Raw genomic sequence first — 23,833 nt, forward strand, 5'->3', positions numbered from 1 at the left:
CAGTGTGAGCAGCTATATGCAAGTCACAACGTGTTTCAATGCCACTTTCCAGATTTTGTTTTCCGGCTCATGCATGTTCTGATGTGTACTTGCACATTACACATTCAAAGTGGTCACACTTAACAATGAGTTATAACAAGTTTAATTTGCGATTTAAAGTTTTTGTAACTATAAAAGCCCAATCAAACGGGACTTTCACCAAGTGACTCTGTAGCTTAGTTGGTAGCGCGCTCCGGTCATGGATTCGAGACATATCACATTTTTTTGTTGGAAATTTTCAACTCTTATAAAAATTATTAACGTAATTATGAAAAATCTGGTGTGATACACTCACACAACTTTCCTTACTCATTGAACTGTAAGCCTCATTCTTAAACGAGAATAATTTAGGGCAATAACATAATGATGATTGGCGGCAACATATTTGAAATTACGATCAGACTACTTTGTATATGTGTATATATAATTGTTTTCAGAGTAATTTTTTCTTTGTGTAAATAATTGTGAGATTCGATTATTTTTTTAAAAGTCGTCGAAACAGCTGTTCTACACATGAAATGTCGACTGTGTGTTCTTTTTACTTTCCTTGCCCTATTACCGTAGGTAAGGAAAGTATTGCTTTCCAAAAAAAATTAAGGTACGTCAATTTCAATTTCTAAATTTCTATAAATTTCAAGGTCCCCTGAGTCCAAAAAAGTGGTTTTTGGGTATTTGTGTGTGTGTGTGTGTGGTGTGTGTGTGTGTGTGTCTGTGAACACGATAACTCCATTCCTAATTAACCGATTGACTTGAAATTTTAAACTTTAAACCCAATGGTTTTTTAGCCATTATCTGCCATTTCATCCGCCATTTTGAAGTGTGTGTGTGTGTGTGTGTGTGTGTGTGTGTGTGTGTGTGTGTGTGTGTGTGTGTGTGTGTGTGTGTGTGTGTGTGTATGTGTGTGAGTGTGCGTGTGTGTGTGAAGAAAATCGTTAGAGCCGTTTTCGAGAATACCGTGAAAAACCAAAAACATGGTTTTTTAGCCATTATCTGCCATTTCATCCGCCATTTTGAATTGAATTTTATTGAATTTCTTATTGTCGGGTCCTCATGGTATAAGGACCTTAAGTTTAAAATTTCAAGTCAATCGGTTAATTAGGAATGGAGTTATCGTGTTCACAGACACACAAACACACACACACACACACACCACACACACACACACACACCACACACACACACACACACACACACACACACACAGACCAACACCGAAAAATCATGTTTTTGGATTCAGGGGACCTTGAAACATATAGAAAACATGAAATTAGGTGAAATTAGGGTACTTTAATTTTTTTTGGAAAGTAATACTTTCCTTACCTATGGTAGGAAAATACAAAATAATCAGCCTATTATTATATGTTTTATGTTTCCTGGACATAAGGAGATTGGTATTTCAACATGAAAAGTTTTCTCCGGTGCAAAGCACGGGTTACCTGCTAGTTGAAAAATAGACAGAAGATTTTAGACTTGAATATTTCAAATTAACTGATTATATGAGAATATAATTATGTATTTCACTGAATGTTCTCCACTTATTTCTCAATTCACACAGAAATGTATACGATTATTATTGTAAATTGCAAATCAATTAGTATTTCCATATTTTGCCATAATTAAGAATGGATATTCAACTGCATTCTAATCTTGATGATCATATGTTGCAGATAATTCAAGATGGCGGAGTCATGCTGCCGTGGAGAAGGTGGGCAAACAGCTGGACCTGCAGCACACGTGTGGCTACCTGACAATGGTGCGCCTGAAGCGAACTGCTCAGCCGGGCAGTCTGGCTCCACTGACATTGTGGAGCAATGTGGACTCCACTGACAGGCACCTCCAGCCTAGCACCTCACTCACCAGCTCCATATCAGACGCCACTTGGCCACTTCACAATCCTCCAGGTGCCTACTTGTTCATGAAGCTCAATTGCATAAAACCTGTTAAATTTCAACTGTTATTAAATGCCACACGAATCATTCAGAGAATCCTTTTGAAAAAAAGCCTCATCTTAGGCTAGCTACTAACGGTAGAACATGCATTATAAACATGCCTCAGCATGATACTCAGTCGAAATACATTGTTGTGTCATCACAGCTGTGGTCCATCAGATACACCCTTTTCACCCTCTAGGTGATCTAATAATTGCGATGCATTGCTGCAATGCGGACTAGTTTCAGTCGGGTATGGGTCAGGGTTAGTAGCCGTATTGTTTGGTGGGGACACCGGCCCTACCGTTCTCCAATTATCCTGATTCTGTACCCGTTGGTCATTAGGATAGGTAAAGTGTATAGGGTAAACAGATTTAAAAGGATTATTAATGTCTACAGCAAACGGTGGTTTGTAAGGTAACACACAGTCTGGCAACTGTGTCTTGTCGGCTAGCAAGCTATACCTGCTGGCCTGGTAAAAGGTGTTCATGGTAGGTACGAGATGTATAGGTTATAGAGGTTTAGGGTATAGGGTGTGTGATTTCCGAAACGCGAATCTGTGATTGTGTGAGGGTAAATTGGTGAATCTGAGACTGCTAATGAGGTTTTCCAATCTGGATAGCTGCATGACAGATATTAACAGATAATCTGTGACTGCTGTTGAAGGTGTTTATAACTCTCTCACACGCCAATTCATTGCGCTCTTAATTCAATAGCTAGCCCATGAACTACTATTAAGTTAGCTCACACAGATCGTCATTGGACCGACGGCACGCATCGGACAGATCAGACTAATGGAAGCCCAGCTAAAACTCTCCTTAACTGTATGACTTAACAAATTTGAGTATATTTATCCATACCCATACCAAAGGAACACCTACCCATACTCGAACACTTCAAGTGTCACAAGTCGGGAAAAAGAGCTACAAGGTCAGAAAATCCCCCAGGAAAATCCACCTTCAAGTAGTCGGTAACTTAACCCATAAAACTCTTTTCTCTAAAATATAGAATACAAACTCTCCATGGCAGCTTACCGAAGGAACGTCGCGCAGAGCAGAAAACGAGATATGTTTACTAGCTAAATCACCGAGCAACTAACTAAACAGGCATCTACCCTTAGCAGAGCAGCGGCTGGACAGTAGAAGCCAGGGTAAAGGGGGAGATGCCCCAAAAGTGTGCTCAGAGAAAAACATCACGCCACCGTACCACATGACAGGGGATGATTAGAATGCTGAAGATGAAAAAGGTGGATTGATGGTGAAAATTATGATAATTACAATAGTAGATTTACTGAAAAACAACTTTCAAACAAGAAACCACGAGTTTTAAAACCCTTGTTCAAACCAGATAGTTTGTTATCTCCATGATAGCCCAGGTTGTGAAGACAATGCTACTGATGAAAGAGTATATTAAATATTCTGCAACTCGAAAACAAGTAACCAGAAAAATCCAGTGTTATGATGCAAATAGTTTGTAATTTTCCAGTGTTTTATTTATTGTTAAATGGTTGTTAGAAGCCTCACGCTGATAACAAATGTACTCAATGGAGTACACTATAATGCTGAGTGTACACTGAGTGACCACTAAGTGAAAAATGAGTGACCACTGAGTGCCACTGAGTGAACACTAAGTGTACACTGGGTGCCGCTGAGTGTACACTGGGTGCCACTGAGTGACCACTGGGTGTACACTGGGTGACTGGTGGTCATTTTAATCTATAGTGACAGGTCTCTGACGGCCATCCTTATCTAGAGTGGCAGATCCCCATGGTCATCATAATCTAGAGTGATCGTTCCCCCACGGCCATCTTAATCTAGAGTGATAGGCCACCACAGTCATCTTAATCTAGAGTGAAAGGATCCCCATGGACATCTTGATGTAGAGTGACAGGTGGGTCACTTAAATATTTTTTTATCTAGAGTGAGGGGCTCCCCACAGAAGCCACTCACTTGAGCTAAAAACACATGGAAGCCCCACACTTGAGCTAGAGTGACAGGTTGCTCAACATATTAAGCTGGTATTCACACACGTCCTCATTGGGGTTAGGTTGGGTTGTCTTGGATTGGATGTTTTATTTTTTTTTTTATTGTTTCACATTTTTATTCATTTATTTATTTTTCACACTAAAATCCAACTACAATGTGGCACTAAAGTCCGTGAGATATTACTTTTAACATGAAGAGGAGAAATCTATTTCTCCTTCCACAGTTGGTAGTATAGACAGAGACGGTCATCCACATTTGGATGCGCCGTGTCATTTCACTTTACATTCTTGTGATGAACACATCTCTGTAATCACACAAACTAGCAGCATATACCTGCTGACCAGTATATGATTTTGGAACAATGCCAGGCAATAGCTGGAGGAGAGTGTTGGCATGACGCGTTAGAATGATGCTAGGTAGTGGGAGTGATTAGTGGAGGACAGAACATCGGACCTCTCCGTCTTTGAGAAAGAGCTGTGTTAAAAGTAATACCTCACGGACTTTAGTAGGTTCACTATGGTATTTCCTGGCTAAGCAGCTCCCTTATATACACCAGAAGCTCCACACCACTTTCCATCAACTCTAGATAAATCCTTTTGATAGTTATAATATTTTGAAATATTCTTTTATAATTTCTAATACTTTCTAATAATTTTCAATATTTTTAAAAAATTTATTTTTAATATATTTATTTATTTTTCAAAATTTTTTGTCCCAGAATTGGTAAAATTAACCTAATTCTGTGTCATGCTATTATATTTTAAATTGGATGAATTTTCAGGTAATGAGAGCCCAGTGAACGGAATCACTGACAGAGAAAGTGCCCACATACTAGAGGAAGAGTTGGATGGGCTGACAGAAGCCGAAGCTTGTGGTAGCAGCAAAAACTCACCCAGCAGGTAAATATTGATTTCTTACACTTTGAATAATATATTTCGCTGAATAATTCATAAATTGAAAATTGTTTGACAGAGCTGCATCTGCATTATTCAATTGTCAACTCATCTGACTAACCCTTGCTTGATAATTAATATATTTACAATTTATAGAGCTGCTTCAATCGACTTGGATGAATTTTGGTTGAATTTCAATACTGAAAAAACTTGTCATACAAACTATTGACGGAAGATGCTAGTTTGCTATTGAGAAAAACAAGTGATTCCTGGTTGTTCGGCCCTGGGTGGGTTAAATTCAGTGTTATGAATGCATTAAATTTCTAAAATGATATTATTTTTTACATAGACCTCTTGATCCTTAAGCTTTCAATAATCATACATGAACCAGTTCACATCTCATAGTTGAAGATTTCCTTACCAATGGAAATAAGCTTTAAAGGAAACTATTATAAAATTTCATTCTATTCCAAAATAACAATGAAATAGTGAACTTGAGTGGAAATTCGTGTAGAATATTGCACTTGTAGAATCTAAAATTGTATCACTGCCTGGTTTGTGGGTTCGAATCCCGCCTGTGGAATGGACGTTTAATCATCTGATCAAATCATCCACGCCACTTTCCATCAACCACGCACAGCCAAATATCTCATGTAGGCATCATCCACAATAAAAAATAAAGATAATGTGATCAGATTGAACCCACACACATTATAACTCCGATTGAGATCTAGTCTCCACTCCAAACTATTTTTGCTGTTTTTAATAGCTGTAAGATAATAATAAATGTATTATACCAGCAAATTATCTTTTTTATCAATTTGTATTATACCAGTTATAATTGAACCTAAAAAAATTGAATAGGTCTTTTAGTGACTGTTTTTCATTCCATGATGTTTTATCCTGGAAAAATCCGTTCATTTTTTGCAGAGAAACAGTCGAAGCTAAAGATGTAAAATCTTCATGGACTGAAATTGGAAAGCCCAGTATAGACAAAAGGAAAGATGACAACGTAGGTGAATTGTCCGATTGGATGCTATTGGAATGTCTGTTTGGAGTACCTTTGTTTGAGGCTGAAATAAACGAAAAGATCTGTGATACCATTGTGAATAGGCTGACTGATAAAACTAGGTAAGTCTTCAATATTTATTCATACAATATTTGAAATTTTTAAAACTACTTTCCAAATCAATGTGAATTTATGATCGACTCAGTTTCATCATAAATAATAAGTATTGAGAGTAGTGCCCTCATGTGCTCTCTATGTTTATACTGAAATAATTGAATTGACATAGAAGAAAAGTGAAGAGTCCTTTCATGCTCTAGAAATATTTAGATTTTGGAATAGAAATTTTTCACTTCATACATAATCCTAAGGGCCTCTTTCCAATAGTTCTGATCGTATTAAATATTTTCGCTGCGATTGTCAATCCGAATAAAGTGCAAAATCAATATTAAAATCAGTTATTGAATTAACATTGTAATATAACATAATTTTGCATGATTTTGCATAATTAATGTGTGATTGTATTATTTTATGACATAATTTTAGTCCTGGAATTATTATCCATTGTTTTTCGGTTTCCTTAAACATTTAAACTAGTTTAGTCAACCATATTCAATTAGTTAATGTCAAACTCACACAATACAATATTATATTCTTAAAATCTGCTCTCAATTTCAATTGGGCTAATTTGTTTGAAATATTGTATGATTATTCAAGTTTGAGGGAAATATATTCAATTGAAAACTTGATCTTTGGTAGTAAAGATTTCACTATTTGTTTCAGTCTTGAAAAATTAGTCATTTCCAATCAGAAACTTGGAAAAAATTTGGAAGAGTTCATCGTTCAATTCCAGGTAAGATCGAATTATTGATGATAAATCTAATGTCACTTTTCCTCACTTTTTCTTTATAATTATACAGTAGGTTAACTATACAGTATTTTCCACAAATGGAGAAAAGATTATTATTCTCACGAATGTGGAATCTTGAAATTCCCATACAAACATAAGTGTAGTGTTGCAATAAGAGTATTAGCAGTGATTTAATGCGCTCAATATTGTCACAAGTTACATTTGGTAACCCCCTTTATAATGCTGATGTAGCTATGCATTGTTATTTACTAGCCATTAGTTTAGTTGCTTTTTCGAGTCAGTCTGTTGCCAGAGCTCTTAGAGCGTACATCGCTTATAACCATGTATTAGATGTATTAGTATGTTGAAATGAATAATTCTTTTTTCCTCCACCTACTGTCAAAAGTGTCACTTTTTCGCTCTCGGTACTAAAAAACAGAAAAACTCCCTAGGGAGTAAAAGTGACTCCATTTAAATAACATGGGAAGCATCTCTATTTTAAAAACGTACATTTGGAATAGGTCAGAAGGTCTAAGCTCAGATGAGGAAGCATATAGAGTAGTCATTAAACCAACTAAACTCAATACCTCAACCAGACATTTGATCGATATATAAAATTTATATTTGTATGCTGAAATTATTATTACAAACTTCATATCACTATACTAGAAAAAAATTATATATTTTTTTCTTTTAATCCATGTTATTCAAAATACCAGCCAACGAATATTACTTATTAACTAATCAAATTTGAAACGGGATCTTAAACATAGCTGTAGTTGTGGCTGTCATTGTTGTTACAACTTAAGCCGACAGATAGTGCTGTCGGAGGAGAACTGTGATTACAAGCCAGCTGTTTCTGTTTACTTTTTAGATTATGTTGTAACACATTGTTTGGTCACATACGTTTTTGAAAATTATTTTATTTGCAGTTTTTATAAAAATGTAGGTGGAGGAAAAATGTTGTGTATATCACGAGTGAAAAAAGTTTTTTCTCCCTCAGGAAAATTGTTGCCCTCGGCTTCGCCTCGGGCTTCAAACTTTTCCCTCAGGGAGAAAAAACAGCAATTTTCACTCTAGATATACAAATAACTATTAAAAAGCCGGTTGGTTATTCCAGTTCCTTAACTGGCGCCCGAACCACCCTCGCGCAGTTTCCCAATGTTGTTCGTTTGACAATATTAGTTTTCCGATTCGTGTCGCGATCGCTTATTTCGAATTTGAAAAGGAAACTATTGGAAGACTAAGTGAGGTGAACCTTCAACTTCAACGAAACTTCTACACGGGATAACCACGCCACCGGACTTCTTTCATCCTGGCAACCAAACTGGCAGACTCCTTCCGGAACGCTTTCATCCAACAACCGGAAGTAAATCCAGTTCTTACCATTGCTGCTACTGTAAGTAACGAATGAATCCTTCTACCTCAGCTTCACTTTCTTCTGCTTCAAATCCACTCATCAAGCCCTCCAAATTAGACTCTTCCACTATGGCAACTATCCCCAAACATCTGTTGGACTTTATCCCCAAGTTCGATGGGACACCCAATAAAATTCCCAAATTTCTCAGATCCATTGAAGAACTTTGCGAACTATCGAAAAATACTATCGAAAAAACTCAACGTGACCAGAACCACTGGCTTTTGTATACCGCTGCATTCCACAACTTAGAAGACACAGCTGATAGCGTAGTTCAAAATAGTGAGTGCTCCAATGTGATCGAACTTATTCAACTCATAAAGAAACACTTTTCCGATAAACGTACTGTTCCAGACCTCATAGCAGAGATTGCTATCATGAAAACTTTTCAACATGAGCATCCCCTTGACTTTTTTGACAGACTAAACAAAAAGCGAACCAGGGTAGTTACTCGCTACAAATTAGACGGTGTATCTGGTGACTCACTCAAAAACCTTCTTGAACAACTTGACATGACACTTGTAAGGACACTTATTCACGGTGTTCATCCAACATTCGGAGCTCATCTCCAAGTCTACAAGCTTAAGAACTTGGAATAAGCCCGTGACACCCTTCGTAGTGATTGCAGTATTGTGCTAAATCAATTGAAACCTTCGGAATCTGTGTCTGATAGTGCAGTTATCAATGCTCAGTTTCGGCAGCGTAACTTCTTCCAACCGCGTTCAGTGTTTCCCCAATTCAGGCAGTATTCACCTCGCAGTTTTCATCAACAGCCCTTCAAGCAAAATTTTGCTCCTTTTAACCAACATAGGTCTCAACACTACCAATTCCAACAACCTCCACAAATCCAATCTCAACAGCCTCAACAGAATCTAGTAGCCTACCATTTAACACAAGATTTCAGCAGTCTCAATTTCAAAATGTCCAACCAAAATCCTTCAACAGTAACTTTCGTAATTTCCAAGGCGGTGCACACAATGTTCGACAATCTCCAAATTGGAATTCTCAAAATACTGTCTCAATGCGTACTGTTTCAACCAATCGTAGTAACAACTCTGCACGGAACAATTCGTTCCACGATGTTCATTATCTGGAAGGAAATTGCATTGACGAATCTAACGTAAATGTCACTCCACTTGATGAAACTAATTTCGTTCAATCTAAGCAAACTCAAATCGATTCTCTCACTTCCGCTGTGAATGAATTGGCAGAACGTTTTTTAGGATTAGGCCCAGCTCCTTCGGGGGACCCGCCAATCAGTTCGAGTTGAAGATTATCAACAAATCCCTCCCGTACTTTGTCGATGATTCTAATCTAAAATGGCTTGTTGACACTGAATCAGTGAAGAACTATATAGATCCCGCTATTGTACCACCTGATGTGACTAGATTTAAGGAAGAATTTATCGTGAAGACACCTGCTGGTGAATGAAAAGGAGATGAGTATATTTTTATGAACTCGTCACAAGTGTTTCCAATGTGTGCTAGAATTAAGATTTATTTATTTGAATTTTCTAAGAAGTATGACATTTTATTAAGACATGAAACTCTAAGTGTACTCAATGCCAATGTTAATTACAAGGATAAGACGTTAGATTATGATAATGGATCGAAAAAATTATTATTTGTAATGAATTCTAGTAGTAACGAAATTGAATTGAAACCAGATTTTAATGTGATAACTGTCCCAGTTAGGTCTATTCCCAATGTAAGACGAGGATTGCTTAAACCTGTAACAAATGATAAATTTAGTATTGACGAAGGTATAGTAGATATAAGTTAATGATGAATGTACATGTCTAGCGTTTTCTCATGAACTCATGACCATCAGTCCTGAACCCATGGAAATAGATGAGATAGAAACTATTTATGAGCCAACTAATGAATCAGTGACCGAGAGTCCCGAAAATTTTGCATTAGTGAAGAACTTGATTTTTGAAACTTTGCGTACAGATCATATGAATGATGAAGAGAAAAGGGCGATATTTGAATTAGTAGATCTGATTAAATTTCCCGAAATAATCAAACTTGAAAATATCCCTCTAGGGTCGACGAACTTACTCAAACACAAAATCAACACAGTTGATGACAATCCTGTTTACACAAGAAATTATTGGTACCCTCAAATTTTCAAGAAAGACGTACAAATTGAGATAGAGAAGTTGCTCAAGAACAAAATAATTCAACCCTCAAACTCCCCATACAACTCTCCAATATGGGTAGTTCCCAAGAAAATGGATGCTTCTGGTCAAAAGAAAATTAGAATGGTAATCGATTACAGAAAACTCAATGAAAAAACTATAGCTGACAAATATCCTCTACCAAATATTGAAGATCTATTTGGAAAAATCGGACGAGCTACGTATTTCTCGATGATAGATTTATATTCTGGTTTCCATCAGATTGAAATGGACCCAGAGTCTGTCCCAAAAACAGCCTTTTCAACAGAAGACGGCCACTTCGAATTTTTAAGGCTTCCCTTTGGATTGAAAAATGCACCCCCATTTTTTCAGCGTAATATGAACATACTATTTGCTAGAATGCCGAATGTTTTAGTGGACGACATCATTGTATTCTCTGACAATTTAGAGGAGCATTTGAAACATTTGAGATCCGTTTTCAAAAAATTGAAAGAACACAATCTTAAAATACAGCTCGATAAAACTGAATTTTTCAAAAGAGAATTGTTGTACCTAGGACATGTAATCTCAGAAGAAGGAATTCAACCAAATCCCGCCAAATTGAAAGCAATCAAAGACTCCCCGATTCCCAAAACCGAGAAACAAATAAAACAATTTTTAGGATTAACTGGTTACTACAGGAAAATGATAAGGAACTCTGCAAAAATCGCTAAGCCTCTGACTCAAGCTTTGAAAAAATATGTCAAGGTTGACATTTCCAATAAGGAGTACGTTAATGCATTTGAAACACTGAAAACAATGCTACAAAACAGTCCAATATTGCAATTACCCGATTTTTGTAAACAATTCATAGTTACTACTGACGCTAGCAATTTTGCTATTGGAGGAGCACTTCCACAGATTTTCAATGGTAAAGATCTACCTGTTGCCTATGCTTCAAGGACATTGAACAAAAATGAGATCAACCTTTCAACCATAGAAAAAGAACTATTGGCTATTGTGTGGTGTTGTAAATATTTTAGGCCCTACTTATATGGACGTAAATTTTTAATTCAGACTGATCAAAAACCTCTCCAATGGCTTCATAGTATCAAAGAACCAAATACCAAATTGATAAGATGGAAACTTTTGTTAGAATAATTCGATTTCGACATTACCTACATAAAAGGGAAAACCAACTTTGTAGCAGATGCTTTGTCCCGTCCTTATGACGTCACTGTGATGGAGAATGAAGAGAATGGTTTTTGAGGTTTTGCGAATGATTTTCAAGTTTTGGAAAATACTAGTGATGACCCCCACGAATATGATGATGTAAATATAGACGATTTGATAAGGTTCAATACTAACACTGACATACCCTCGATAGTAGTACTTACGAAGATTTTTTTCAACGAATAGGTACATTAGGCGAGCGGAATGATAATACTGGTAATGACAACTTAGTAACTAATGCTAATCAAGGAAACGTTGTAAATAATAATGCTTATGATGACGTTGATCGTGAGATTATCGTGAGTAATGATAACAATGATAATGATGACGAACAAGAAGCCGAGAACGATAATCGCAGCTTAGCTACGATACACTCGCAAGAAAGCTCGAATGAACAGGTAGTTATAACTGATGATGATAAGTTGCTATTGAGCATAACCAAATTATTCTTGAAAGAGGTGACCAAGCCCCTCAATTGAGAGAAAATTTTGGTAAAAGACGATTGACCATTTATTTTAGAAACGCTAATGATTATGATGACATGAAAAATAAATGTATTGAGTTTTTGAAACCAAAAACGTTATATGGAGTTTTCTGTTCGCGAGAAGGTGTTTTGTATGATGAGTACGAGCAAATTTTCAACAATTTTAGAAATGTGTTATTAGAAACGTTTGATTACATAAAACTGAAAAGGTATAAGACAATGAATTTAGATATAGTGGATACTGATGAACAAAAACAGATAATTTCAAATCACCATGAAGGAAAGACATACCACAGACGTATCAATGAAACGTACAATCAGATAAGGAGAAGATATTACTGGCCATCAATGCTAAGAGACGTAACAGATTACATTAACAAATGTACTGTATGCCTGAAAGTAAAGTATGATAGACAACCTGTTAGAGTCGCATATAAAGTCACTCCTACTCCAGATAAACCATTTGAAAAACTACAAATTGACTGTTTCCAGTACGATAAAATAAAGTATTTGACAATGATTGATTGTTTTTCCAAACGATTAACGGTCCATCCCCTAAAAAGTTTGAACCAAATCAATATTCAAGAACGCCTGAATGATTATATTTCATCTTTTCCCCTACCCAAAATTATACAAATGGACAACGGCCGTGAGTTTGACAATACAGGTTTACGCGACTTTCTGAGATTGTACGGTGTTGAAGCATACTATGTCACTCCTGGACACCCAGACTCTCAGGGCTTAATTGAAAGAGCTCATTCTACGCTTATCGAAATCTTAAATGCAATTCAATTGGAAAATAAAAACAATACAACAGAAACAAACATGAAACTAGCAGTTAGAGCATTTAATAATACGCTCAACTCAACTCTGAAAATGACTCCCATGGAAATAACTTATGGCATGTCAAACAATCCTTTTGTTAACGGAGTTATGGAAAGATTGGTGACAGAACAACAGTCTCACCAATATTTAGAACCAATGAATTTAGTTCACAAGTTGATAAAGAATATAAAATTGAATCCGAAAAACAAACACGCACTGAGCAACTGAATGTCAATCGTGAAAAGGATGTAGAAATTGAAGAAGCACCTTACATTAAAACGACTTTTAACAAAAAAAACTAAACCGAAATTCTTCATAGTAAACTACAGTAAAGACGACCAACTAGCTACAAACCCTCGAGCAATTCAGAAACGCCCATTTAAAGTACTCCCCAATAGAATGAAACGCCCCAAAAAACTGGTGAAACGAAAGAACTTATGTGTTACAGGACACGATGATACCAATCCTACTTCTCCTGTTGCTGGGCCCAGCGACACCTTACGAAATGATTGACCTGAGCAAATCCTCCGGTGTTGCTCCCATTAAAATTCAGAACTCCTTCATTGTTAACACGACATACACATATGTTCATAAAATAAGTACTAGCTATTTGAGATTAGAATTAAGTAATATAGAGACATTTATTGATTTTTTAGCTAATAAGGATATTGATAAGAGTCGTTTAAGCATCATGAAATTGAATTTAAAGTATACAAAGAGTAAATTAAATCAAATCCAATCCATTAATTATAGACAAAAACTAGGCCTTTTTAATAGTGTAGGATCTGCATGGCTCACTGGTAATATGGACTCTAACGATAAGGAACGATATGATGAAATTTTACAAACTGTACAATCAAACGAATACCATCTTAGTAATAATGTAGAAAAACAATTTGTTGTTAATCATAAATTAATGGAGGAATTCAACCATGAAATGAAAACAATACGATAAAATAATATGAAAATCAGTAATTACTTTAATTCATTGTATAACGAATCAAACAGAATCGAACTTAATCAGCAATCCTCATTGTTATTTGACTCTCTCTTGCTTTCAAATAATAAAATTTCCGATATTGTAACAAGCTTAGAATTTAGTAAATTGAATGTACTCCACTTGACTATTATTTCTCACGATGAACTTTTTCTCATGCACCGAAATTCGAATTTTAGCTTCATTTCAAACGATGTCAGTGTAATATGGAAACTCAGCAGAGTCCATTGTGCAATGTTAAAAGACCACATTTCTTATTTCATTGAAGTACCACTACAGTCGGCAATTTATGAAACATTTTTCCTATTATCATATCCTGTCATTCAAGAAAATGAAATCGTATCAACAATTATTGTACATCCTTCTTTTGTACTCCGTAATGATAAATTATTTTTTGGAACTTGCGAACTTATCAATGATAATTATTATTGTAGTAATATAAGTCGTATTGAAAATCGATGTATTGAACAATTGTTAGATGATAGAGATTTAAATGGATGTAATAAATTCGTTTTAAAGGATGAGGCTTCTTTAGTGAAATATGTTAACATAATTGATAGTTTTATATTGTTTAATGTAAGTTCATGTATAATTTACAATGCTGCCAAGAAGAAAAATGTTACTCTCTTTCCAAACAGAAAAACTAAATTGTTAAAAATTGATAACTCAGAGACTTTAATTGGATATTACAGACCAAACATATTTTGGAAAAATGAATTTATTGTACCAACTAAACTTATAGAAAATAAGATTTCCAATTTTAGTTTTGATCAAGTACATACTGCAAATATACAATTTCAACAACTTATGATATTATTGATGAATTGCCTCTACGAGACAATAGAATTATCTATATTGTTGTAGTTACTATATTATTTATTTTGATTGTAATTTTATTTATATTCATTTGTATTAAAATAATTTGGCAGAAACTGTCCATTTCTAAATCAAAAAATTGTAATTCTGGCGTAGATAACGATGTTAATACAGATTCCCAACAAATGTATCCAAGATTGCCATGTAACTAATACTTAATTTTTGAACATGTACTTAATACTATTTTCTTTTTGAAGCTGAGGGCAGCTTCACACTTGGGGGGGAGGAGTTACATTTGGTAACCCTCTTTATAATGCTGATGTAGCTATGCATTGTTATTTACTAGCCATTAGTTTAGTTGCTTTTTCGAGTCAGTCTGTTGCCAGAGCTCGTAGAGCGTACATCGCTTATAACCATTTATTAGATGTATTAGTATGTTGAAATAAATAATTCTTTTTAAAAAGCCGGTTGGTTATTCCAGTTCCTTAACTACAGACATTGAGTTGTTAATTATATTTTAATGAAAATCTGATTCAAGAGATCAATGTTGAACTACCGGTATCTGATATTTGTGATTCACTGCAAAACAGACATATTTTCAATTGCTTTATTGATAATTATGTAAAATGTTTCATTCCAACAATATTGTGTGGAATGTCTGCTTGGTATGTTCTTAATCATTTTTAAAATTCAATGGCAGGATTAGTTGGTTTAGTTTCTTGGATAATGTTGGATTAGATCATTTGAACATATTTGAAAATTAAGGCTATCTATAAATAATATAAAAAAATATTTTATTCATTCTATTCTTTGTTTCTATCAATATTAACTTAAGTGATTAACTCGATCGAATCGATCGAAATAAAAACTTTTCTATTAGTAAAAATGAAAAATTCCAGTACTTACAACGTGTTTCAACAATAATTTTCAAGTGAGATATTAAAACTTTTGTATTTTTTTTATTTCTTGATAATTGAGATTAGCCCTAACCAAAAAGTTGATAAGAAATGCTGCAAAGTTTTTATAAAAGGACTCTTCCTGCATTCCGTGTTTTAGTAGTTCAAGACAAAAATATATTGCTAATTAGCCAAGTTTGTGCCAAGTTTATAAATGATATCAGTAAAATAAGATAAATTAGTGAATAAATTTCTTATTCAGTAAGCCAACTTTGATTAATCATTGTCTAATTCCAGGATCTCAACAAAATCTGCACTCCTCAGATGTTCTCTCCAAGCCAGAGCTCAGTTCCTTGGCCAGCCACAAACCTCATGTTTGTCAACGGCCAACTCAAACAATGGGACAGACAGTGATTATCAACTGTACCTATATATAGTGTTTATATTTATATTTATGGTAAACTATACTGTAAATTCCATTTTTCTATGTCAATAGATATTAATACGAGCTTGAAGGGCATGTGATATATATGAAAATTGTAGATATTTAAGTTTTCAGTTGTTGATAGAGTACTTACAAAATGTTTATTATTGAAGATTTCTATGATTATGTATCAGCTGCAATTGTTCTGTAGCAGTAGAATGTTTTCAGGTTTGTTACAAATTTGTAGATTTTTAAAAAGTTCACATCCTGTAGCATTGCAACTAATAATGTTGTAGGTGCAAGTAAATAGAACATTTTCATGAGTTCAAAATTAGTACCTACTCAATTAGTAAAGTATAGCGAATAGGACATCCAATTTTGTACTTTCTAAATGTTTTTCAAGAACATATAAGTTTCATGGTACCTTATTATTTTCCCTCTGGTTCACTTCTAAACTAATTTTGGAGTATTCTCTTGTATTTCCCAAAACATCTGACTCTCAATATTTTGTTACAGCGAATTAAGTACATTATTAATTTGCATATTACCATGGCTTACTTTAGATAAAGGCTGGAACGCACAACTTGGCAACATTGCAGTCAAGCTCAGCTTCAGGCCGAACAAATTGAATTCACTTGGGTAGACTCCCGATTAACTACCAGTTTTATGCCCTTTATCAAATACCAATACTGTGATATTACACAAAAATAAACATATTGAAATATTAAAAGTTTTCCATGTAATTTCTCAATTCAATCATTACATCGAAATGTTTTTCAATAGAAGCCTCACTTTCTTGGCTTTAATGTATCTTATCACTTATCGCACAGTATGATTTATATGTTATACAACTTACATGGAAAACTGGAGCCTTACATTGTAGCTGTATTAAAATGATATAGCTTTAGGGTCATCAATAGGCTGTTTTATTGTTTTTTTATTTATTTTCTCGGAGTCATTGGCATTAACACTTTCTAGCCATCAAACGTCAATTAACAATAAGTAATTTAGTATTTGTTATAATCGACCAATACATTTTCGTATTATATCTTATGTTATTTTTTCAGGATATTTATTCAAATCGATTGTTTTTTAAGTTTATACTTAGATGATTCTCCATTATTGTTGCTTTCAGTTAACTTTAAAGAAAATGAAATACAGATTGATTCAATATAATTCTGCTCATTCTTCCTGTGTACTAAAACTGAAGATCATCTAGCAACTTTAGAATTCATTAGAATAGAAGCACTGCGGCTTATCAAAAGAATTTTGCCTTTTGCAGAACATCCGCTACTCCAGTGAGTAATTATCTAGGTGGATAAGATACCTTATTCCGGTATTTCATTAGAGTAGTTGTAAATTTCATATAATCATCTGTGGAATTTGATATCATATAATATATGTCTTTGAATGAAGCAAAATGGTAACAAGTTATACTCTTGAATGTAGGCTATAATAAATATAAATAATGAAAATGGATTTCATGAGAATAGAGAAAATAGCCATTATATTTAAAGTTAATCAGAAGCTTATCAAGTTACATCAGGTGAGATGAACTGCTAAGCTCATAATGATTTGTCAGAATGATCAAATACTTGCACAAGAATTCTCAAATGCTCATATCACTATATATGGTGGATGATTCAATTAGATGATATGAATTAAGTTATCAAAGTAGGTGATACAAAACTCACATTCAATTCAGTGTCAGCAAATTCATTCAAGTACTGATTGAACCACTTCCCCTGGCTTGCACTCACAATAAGGAGTTTATCCGTTGTATTGTATATCTAACACAGCAATCTTGATGGTGGTCCTGTCAGAAAGAGAATTGGGAAACATTGCTTTTCAAGTTAATGTGCTCAAGGAAACACTTTATTTGAAAATCACTTATTGAATGAATACTAATCACTTATGATGAGGGAAATACTGAGAAGACACTCAGAGGTTTACTTAATTGGAATAACAAATTCAATTCAGTCTGTTGGCAATAAACAAAGCTCTGATACTGTAAAAATGAAGAGTTGATATTATAATCTCAGATTATAACATCGAACAATGAGATTATTAAATTTAAATTTCACTAGAGTTTCAAAAGTAGGCTAGTGTTTACAAACTGTTCAAATTATAATATAATGTTCAAACATTTTAATTGGGTATAATGTTCAAACATTTCAATTATAATGATTATAAAATAGAATAGAAGAAACAGCAGCTATGGATAGTTATATGAAACAATGATTCTTCTGTCACAAAGTGAATTTTTGTGACGGATGGAGAGCCGTGGTCCAGCGTAAAATTAGCGAAATTATTCTATTTTAGATTAGGAATAGGATCGACTGCCGGATATATTTTGTTAGATTTGTAGTTGTGTATATGCATCATCACCATCGCCGTCGACCCCTATAAATCATCAGCAACAGATTCATCATAACCAGAAATTTCCAGATCTTGTTTGCCACTCTGAGCGTTCTCGTATCTTGTATTACATTAGCAGCACCCGTATCATCAAAACGATAAGCGGCTACCGAGTCGGGTCGGTATCGTTCTTCATGAAATTTCTGGAATAGAAAGATTGTTTACCGGCCTAATTTAGTGTAGTTATTAGTATCATTGTCATCATTAGCTGCACCCTTAACATCAGGAGCAGCTGAGTCAAACCTGTCACATGACCAGTGGCGTGATCGTCTTTTCAGACTCCCATTGGTCGGCAATCTCTTTTCCCCCGGCCTCCTAATTTTCAGCGACCCCGTACTGCTTCAAGGAGACCCGGGAGAGTTCAGTTGTTCGGTGGTTGAGCGTGAGATTGGGTCGCGAATCTCCTCTCCTTACGACGTTCCCGATACTAATTATTTATAGGAGAATTATTCTATTTTGTGTTAACATAGAATATTGTAGGACGAATTCCGGGCAACTCGGAGTTAGAATTCCCCTGTGGGTTTGTCTTTCTTGTCAGCTATTTTTCCTAAATTCGTATCACTGGGAGTGAACGTGTTATCCTTGGTTTGAAACCTGTAAGGGATCTCAAGTTTGTGCTACAAATAGTTGAGTGGGAAATTTAGCTAGGCTCTTATAGCAGATTATTTTTGAGGGCTTAATTCTTAAGTCTTGACTCTGTCGCTTCACGATGTTTAAGTTTAGTGCGGGCATTTGTTCGCTATTCTCCGTATTTGGTTCTGCAGTGATTCAGGTAACTGTATGTTAGGACTGGTCACTTGTGTGCATTTCCTCTTCTGTAATAAGGTAATCTCAGTTTTAAGGGGTGTATTTTCCTTATTTAATTTTCATATCATTAGGTGGCCCTGTATTTTAACTTATTTAGCAAATTCAGACTTGCTGTAATCCAAGTAGGAAAAGCCCAATCCTTTTCCTAAGAGAACTAAGGTGCAGCTTGAGCTCTTCCTTGTCGAAGTTTCTAGACTGCTACGTCCTTTCTCTTTCTCTCTCTTAACTTTCCCTATTCTTTAATCCTTCCTGCTCTCAGGTACAGCTTGAGAACGTCCTTGTCGAAGTCTCCAGACTGCGGCACCCTTTCTCTTTCTCTCTCTTAACTTTCCCTATTCTATAATCCTTCTAGCTCTCAGGTACAGCTTGAGGACTTCCTCGCCGAAGTTTCTGGACTGCGGCATCCTTTCTCTTTCTCCCTCTCAACTTTCCCTATTCTAAAATCCTTCTTGCTCTCAGGTACAGCTTGAGAACGTCCTTGTTGAAGTCACAAACTGCGACACTTCCTGCTCTCAGGTTCAGCTTGAGAACGTCCTTGTCGAAGTTCCCAGACTGCGACGCTTCCTGCTCTCAGGTACAGCTTGAGAACGTCCTTGCCGAAGTCCCCAGACTGCGGCATCCTTTCTCTTTCTCTCTCTCAACTTTCCCTATTCTATAATCCTTCTAGCTCTCAGGTACAGCTTGAGAACGTCCTTGTCGAAGTTCCCAGACTGCAACGCTTCCTGCTCTCAGGTACAACTTGAGAACGTCCTTGTCGAAGTTCCCAGACTGCGACGCTTCCTGCTCTCAGGTACAGCTTGAGAACGTCCTTGTTGAAGTCACAGACTGCAACGCTTCCTGCTCTCAGGTACAGCTTGAGAACGTCCTTGTTGAAGTCACAGACTGCAACGCTTCCTGCTCTCAGGTACAGCTTGAGAACGTCCTTGTCGAAGTCCCCAGACTGCGGCATCCTTCCTCTGTCTCTCTCTTAACTTTCCCTATTCTATAATCCTTCTAGCTCTCAGGTACAGCTTGAGGACTCCCTTGCTGAAGTTCCTAGACCGCGGCATCCTCTCTCTTTCTTCCTCTTAATTTTTCCTACCCTGTTAAGCGCAAGATCTCAGTTCCAGACTAGAGATCGTTCCCGTCGCGGTCCTCAGACCAGCGAGAGGTGTAGGAAACCTTGTGTAGAGCAGGATCTCAGTCACAGATTAGAGATCGACCCAGTCGCGGTCCTCAGACCAGCGAGAAGCTTAGGAGAATCCTTATAAACCTTTCCCCATCCTCTCACAATAGTCGACATACTGACTACTAATTTAAAAGCGTTTCGGACGTTTGAGAGTGATTCCCATACCCTTCAGGGCAGTCACAGATTGGCCCTTAATAACCGGCGCGCAGTCATCAGATTAGCGCGGAAATCCTGTTTAGCAGTTTCAGAATTGCTGAAAATCCTTTCGCAGCTGCAGGCTCGCGATTCAGAAATCCGACACCCGAAACCTCATCCTCTGAATTTTAATTATCATAGAATTGAAATAGATATACTATCTTTAGCTAGCAGGTTCAGCTTGCTGAGAACTATATCGCGATTCACAGATCACCGACAGCCCGCAGTTACAAATTGCGAAAACCTTAACAAAATTCTATATCGTTCCTTGTTGGACTCCATCCCGAATTCCTCCACCTAAAACCTTTATTCCGTGCTTGCAGGTACAGCTTTGCTCGCCGTCAACTCGCAGTTAGTTCAGATTGCGTACTACCTTTACAAATATAATTATTTGTGGGGATCTGATATCCGGATCCGTATCCTTGGTTAAGGTTACCTCAATTCTCCCTAACACCCAACCTGAATTCCAAGAGCCGAGGGCCGAATCGGCCAACAACGGCACGGGCACACACTCTTCCCTTCAAGTTAAATACCTCCCGCCAAAGACAGAGGGTAAAGAATCAGGATAGGGGGAGTGTAGGTCCGGTATCCCCATCAGTCAGTACGGTCACCGACCCCGATCCATACCCGGCTGTAGCTAGTCCGCATCGTAGCAATACTCCTCGATTATTAGGAAACCTAGAGGGTGGAATAGGACATTCTAATACTTCAAAAACTAACCGTCAATAAGAATGTTTGATAAGAATTTTTATGAAACTTTACAGAAATTGTGTACAAAGTTTGACAACGTAAGCTTATATTATACCCATATCCTCCTTTGTTATCAGAAATCAATGAGATACTTTTGTCAACTCCAATAACTTTATGAACTGAAATAATGAAAAAATGCCACTTCATGAAAATGTAGAACAGTTAGTTGACATTGAATACTGATTAGGCTACATCTATAATTTGAATACTATGAGTGGATAATGTAGTGGGTGTATACTACCCACATGTAGTAAAATAGTGAACAGTACCTCTAAAATACTAAAAAAAGTGTTTTTTTTTTCTAAATACCAACCTTGAGCTATGATACAGCAGTTAAAAAACCACCGAAGAATCTGTAGATATCAACCACTGAAGAATATGTGGTAATTATATATATATTATATATATATATATATATATATATATATATATATATGGTATATATATGTCTGGTGTAAATAATTACCGAATATGTAGATATCAGAGTCAATAAACTGGCAAGAAATTATATATTATTCTGAACACAGTGTAGAAAACTGGGAAGAGAATGATCAATATTCTTAACCATGTACAAAACAAGATACAGAAACAGCTTTGTTTGTTGTTTTGAGAATTCAGTTACACTTTGAATTTAAGCTGTTGCCAACCTGAGAATCTGAATTATCATAATTTATATTATTTGAAAATCTGCAGTATCTTTCAACTGATGCAATGACAATACTCACTCATGTGATAATTAATTCTAAATGAAATTTGTGATAGAATTGAAGAGCCTGAATATTTATTGAAATCAGAAGTTACAAGTCCAGACTCAAGAGTGAGTTAAGAAAAGTGAGTGAGTTAATTCTCCATTGTGACATTTGATCATTATAGAATAATCTGGAAAGTATATCTCAATACAGAGCTGTAGGTGAGCATTTTGTCAAATAGTGGAAGCATTCTATGCATTCTATGGCAGAAGATTGATTGTTTGTTCCATCATGAAGGTTGAGTTAGGGCTAGAATTAAAGAGGTTGAGCGAGCTGATTTTAAAATAATGTTATAATTTGAGTACAACTTTTCAACTGATTCAGGTCCGGTAATAATATAACTACAACTGATACAATTATTCGGTTATAACTATTTCATAATTCATATTTCATAAAGCTATTAATCAAATATTGTTAATTTTGATTAATCCAGAATTGAATGATAAGATCTAACAAGAAGAAACGATATCTCCAACAAATGAAAACATTTCCAATTCATATTTTATTGGAAATAGCAATTATTGATGGTTTGAATATGATATTTTGGTAGATAGACATCTATAACATTCTAGAAGGAAAGTGTTGAACATTTAAAAATATCCAGAAAAATATGTAATATCCCTCACATTCTAAGATACCATTGTTGGTTGAAAAAGAATATATTATAAGATTATAGTCATGTTTGACTTTCCTATAAAGATAACAATTGAAAAGGTGGAAAAATTGAGGGGGTCCTGGGTGGCCCCCAAAGTAGAATATCTCATATGTAATATTTTTTTGGCTGCCAAATTGTGAGAGTCAAAAATTTCCTTGATCAGAATTTAAAGAAAATCAAATAAATGCCCTAACATCCCTCATCTATTATCTCATTGAGTTATCATATGATGAATAGCCTCATTTTAATGTGCTGGGTGAGATTGTTCCTCTTGACTTTGCTATAAAATTAATCATTGAAAAGCTGGAAGAATTGAGGGGTCCTCAATGTGTTATTTTTTTCTTTCATTAAGATCACTTTCGATCATTTTTTGACATATTTAAACATCATTATACCATCCAGTGCAACTGCAGATTTTTCAAAATTGCCAAAAATCACACAGCCCCCCTCGAGGGGGACAAATCACAGCCCCCTGGATGTAATTTCGGGGTTTATGATACATCATCAGCTGCATAGATGGAAGGTTGAGTGATTCCAATATCAAAAACTGATGTGAAAAATACAGAGAAAGTCATATCTTGGCTGTAAAAATCCTGGAAAATGAGCCAAAATTGACAAAAATAAAAAAAATCACCCTCCCACCACCCCTATTGTTTTTTTTGGTTAGTTTTTGCGGGAGTCATGCTTTTTTTGGCAGCTGAATTCGATTTTGAGCATAAAACACCTTGTAAATGTGATCCATTATCACAACTGTATATGAGGGTCCCCCCACACCCCCCTAGAATCAAAAATTTTGTTATTGGACAATTTTTCTGTGGGTTATTTTTTGTCCTCTTTCCAATGATATCATCAATGAGATTATAGGATTCACAGTTTTTGCATAGAATTTCACACTTTTTTTCTGATTTTTTTTTTAAATGAAAGGGCCGGGCCCCCTATTGGTAAAATCGATGTTTCTTCTGTGTGAGGCAATGTTTTGGGATCTTCTGAGTCGATTGAGATGATCAATGACCTCATTTTAATGTGCTGAATAAGATTGTTCCTCTTGACTTTGCTATAAAATTAACCTTTGAAAAGGTGGAAAAATTGAGGGGGGCCTGGGTAGCCCCAAAAGTAGAATATCTCTTATGTTATATATTTTTTTCAGATCACTTTTGATCATTTTTTGACATATTAAAA

General features: G+C 35.6%; 1 protein-coding gene across 1 annotated transcript in view; it reads left to right on the forward strand.

Moving 5' to 3' along the window:
• The window catches only part of LOC111053700 (protein FAM91A1), a 134,289-nt gene extending 117,826 nt beyond the window's left edge, over nucleotides 1-16,463 (forward strand). The window contains exons 13-17 of the mRNA XM_039432651.1: nucleotides 1,707-1,940; nucleotides 4,734-4,851; nucleotides 5,776-5,976; nucleotides 6,635-6,704; nucleotides 15,786-16,463. Of these exons, the coding sequence (XP_039288585.1) occupies nucleotides 1,707-1,940; nucleotides 4,734-4,851; nucleotides 5,776-5,976; nucleotides 6,635-6,704; nucleotides 15,786-15,902 (740 nt within the window). The 3' untranslated portion in view covers nucleotides 15,903-16,463. The remainder of the gene's footprint in view (nucleotides 1-1,706; nucleotides 1,941-4,733; nucleotides 4,852-5,775; nucleotides 5,977-6,634; nucleotides 6,705-15,785) is intronic.
• The last annotated feature ends 7,370 nt before the right edge of the window (nucleotides 16,464-23,833 follow it).

This window comes from Nilaparvata lugens, chromosome 7 (genome assembly GCF_014356525.2).
Source record: "Nilaparvata lugens isolate BPH chromosome 7, ASM1435652v1, whole genome shotgun sequence".
Taxonomy (NCBI): Eukaryota; Metazoa; Arthropoda; class Insecta; order Hemiptera; family Delphacidae; genus Nilaparvata; species Nilaparvata lugens.